This window comes from Populus alba, chromosome 7 (assembly GCF_005239225.2).
Source record: "Populus alba chromosome 7, ASM523922v2, whole genome shotgun sequence".
NCBI classification, from domain to species: Eukaryota; Viridiplantae; Streptophyta; class Magnoliopsida; order Malpighiales; family Salicaceae; genus Populus; species Populus alba.
In genome coordinates, this window is record NC_133290.1 from 10,103,627 (window position 1) to 10,106,988 (window position 3,362).

At 36.6% G+C, this 3,362-nt stretch overlaps 1 protein-coding gene across 1 annotated transcript; it reads right to left on the minus strand.

Annotated features, from left to right (window-relative positions):
- Window positions 1–2,521, minus strand: LOC118049728 (thioredoxin-like protein YLS8). The gene is made up of 2 exons (XM_035059814.2): window positions 2,344–2,521; window positions 1–534 (listed from the first exon to the last, which is right to left on the minus strand). Exons 1-2 carry the CDS (start codon window positions 2,461–2,463, stop codon window positions 226–228), a joined length of 429 nt encoding a protein of 142 aa, XP_034915705.1. The 5' UTR covers window positions 2,464–2,521; the 3' UTR covers window positions 1–225.
- Between the last annotated feature and the right edge of the window lie 841 nt (window positions 2,522–3,362).

Here is a 3,362-nt window from a genome sequence, read left to right on the forward strand (position 1 = left end):
TTATCAAAAACATGAATGAATACTGTTTCAATTCTAGAATAGTTGTCGAGTTCAATGCGTCGTCCATGTCCAAAGCATGGAACTGGTTATCCACACCAACCAGTATTACAACATAAGATTTTGAATTAACCAGGGCATCCCCCCTTCTGTTCTAAGAGACAAGTTTGGCACAAGCATGATGTTTTCAAGGCAATCTACTACAGTTCAAACAATTAGCAAAAGTACTTAGTAGCGGTACTTTGTGGAGTAGTCTTTCGGTGCAATGACAAGACCACGACCCTTCCTTGCCCCCCGGTAGACAGTCTCAACAATGTCAATGAATTCCTGCTTGTCTTTGAGAGCCCAGTTGATCTTGTTGTTATTACCAGTTCCAAGATCAATCATAATATGCTTGTTCCTGAAGAAGAACATGACAGTAGATGGATCATACAACTCATACATTGTGTTAAAATCAGGAACCTCTGTGATGTCCACCAGGTATATCACAGCAAAATTCTTTATCGTTTCTGCTACTGACGCCAACACTTCATCCATCTGAAAAAGAAGAGATGAAAATGATTAATGAGGCAAAAGCTGGAAATGCCATCTCCCCAATAAAGAAAACAACTTAACTAACTAACATCATCAAATTTCAACATCCAGAAGGCACCATACATATATATATAATGGAAGCAGTTACAAGCAAGTGTTGTCAACCTACAGAATTATAAAAAATTAGGGGCTAGAATCATTGAGATCCTTTCACAAAAGGAATATCTTTAATCAATCATTAACAACCAGGGCATGATAACCTCTAACAACTGAGATTCCAGATAGGCAAAACTTCTCACTTTGCAGAATACCACATACACTAGGACATCTGCAACAAGTATCTGTTGATTCTAAATTCATTACACACTTCCACAGAAATGAAACACCTAAAAACAGTCAAAAGGAAAACATACAGTTAACAGAGGTTCAGAACCAAACAAATCCAAAAGCACCAGTCAAGAAGCAAGCTCTTTTTTAATTAAGGTTAAAAAGCGGAGACAATAATAAACCAACAAGGTAATTTGCAAACAAGTATCTAGAAGGCATACAATGACTTATGCATTCTCCACTTAGTCAAGGGTATTGTAGAAAGGAATGGAAGAGCCAACGACAATTAGATTTTTGTAGACAGTTCAAAATTGAAGACTGTTGCTAAACAAATGTAAGGCAAGAACAAAGTTTAAAAGGGGAGGGCAATAAGACTGGAAATGCTTTTACGAACTTTCTCCAACTGAAGGTCAACATAGATCAACAAATTTAATTCCCACTTGCACCTGAACAGGTTAAAACACAGGATCTACTATGAACCCAGTTACACTTTCACAAGATAAAACACAAGATCTACTATGAACCCAGTTTTCTGCCCATCTAGATAACATTCAAATTCAAAACATTTTTTTTCAATGTGTCTCAAACAACCTCAATGGCCATCACAGAAACTAAAAATTTAACAAAAACCACAAAAAAAATGATAATACTAAAAATAAAATGAAAATCTTCAAATAACATATTGTTCAATAGTCCAAAAGCTTTCCATAATTAAGGTGGCTCACAAGATTAGAGTCATTAATCAACATCTAGGATTGCAAACACTCATACACTTATAAAGACATTTCTTTCTAAACTACACGTAGGAGTCCAATTTTATTAAGATGTAAATCAGCAAATTAGCAGTTCACCGGCATCTCATGAGTCAAATTAGCTTAAAGTTACATATCAAAATAATAATAATAATAAAATAATAAGCTCATTAAAATGTACTCAAAGCATTCACAAACAGTTAGCAAACACTGCTAAAAAAAAGGGTCTCCCTTTACACAGACTCAAATTGAACCAAAATGCCGAGTAATAATAAAAAGTCGCAAACACTGCTAAAATAAAGTATCCCTTTACACATACTCAGAATGAACCAAAATCCAGAGTAATACCTTTTATTGATCAATTTTCCAAACTTTTCCTAATTCCCCCCAATAAACTCAACAGCTAAATTTCACTATTTGAGGTTAATTGAAACCAAACCCAACTTGAATTATAAATCCAAAATCATGGGACTTCAAAAAACAAAGAAAAACACCCACATATGCGGGAAACCCACCACATAAATCCCTCTAATAACAACCGAAAACACAAAAAGATCACAGTTTTACCAAAACACAAACAACAACAAATATTAGGACTTAAAAAAAAAGAGGGATTCTCAAACCCACCATAATTATGCAATTTTATGAGAAATCCATTCACAAAACCCACTATAAGTCCCAAAAACCACAAAAATATATATATAAAAAAAAAAGTTGGGAATTTGTTGTAAACCTGCATACAAGTCTCATCCCAATCATGACCAAATCGAATGACTACCAATCGCTCTTCTTCAGCTAGAATCGCCTGGTCTACAGCCCATCCTGAGTGCAAGTGAGGTAGCAGATACGACATCTCTCTCTCTCTCGGACTAGATTTTTCTACGCTGTCTTCGATTGAATTAAAACGAAACAGTCCGCGATTCTTATGGGGATTTTTTCTCTGTGCGCGTTCACTGTACTCACACGTGTGACCAATAAGACTGCAGCTTTCAAGTCTACTTGGGCCCAACTAGCAAGAACTGACCTTACTTAGGAAGTAGACCAAAGCCCATACACCGGGCCTCTTCTATCTTGTGTATTGTGTTTGGTCCGAGTCTCGGAGAGAAAATGCACGGAAGCAAGAGAACAAAAAGGTAAAACTTTCCTAGTATGAATCTTTTCTCCTCCTATTCTACTAAAAATAGATTTTACTTAATTCAAGTCAGATTTTATTTTTCTCACATTCCATGATCCAATTTCCCATTACATAATATGACTATATTTGTAGTCTTAAAAAATATCAAAACAGGAAAGAAGGAAGAAGGAGCTGAGAGAGGAGGGTTAGGCACCTGCATGCAGGTGTCATCCCAGTCGTGACCGAATCTGATGATGACCACTCGTTCCTCCTCCGCTAAGATGGCTTGATCCACCGCCCATCCAGAGTGCAAGTGTGGTAGCAAGTACGACATTTCCACCCAACCTTTGAAAGCTAAAAGGATGAGAGGTTTATCAGGAGAGAAAAATACCGAAGGCTAAATGCAAGAAGATGATGATGCATGGTGGTGATTCGGGCTTCCTTGTTTTAATCTTCAATACAGTGACCAGAAGGCTCTGGAACAAGCTGGGGCTTTCTTTCGGGTTTTTCCCCCCTTCTTTTTCATGTCAGATTCCTTGGGAACTCTGGAAGCCACGTGTATGTTCTTAATTGCTTGTTCATAACGACATGAAAATATAATATAAACTGTAAAATTATACATAAGTGTTTTTTTAATT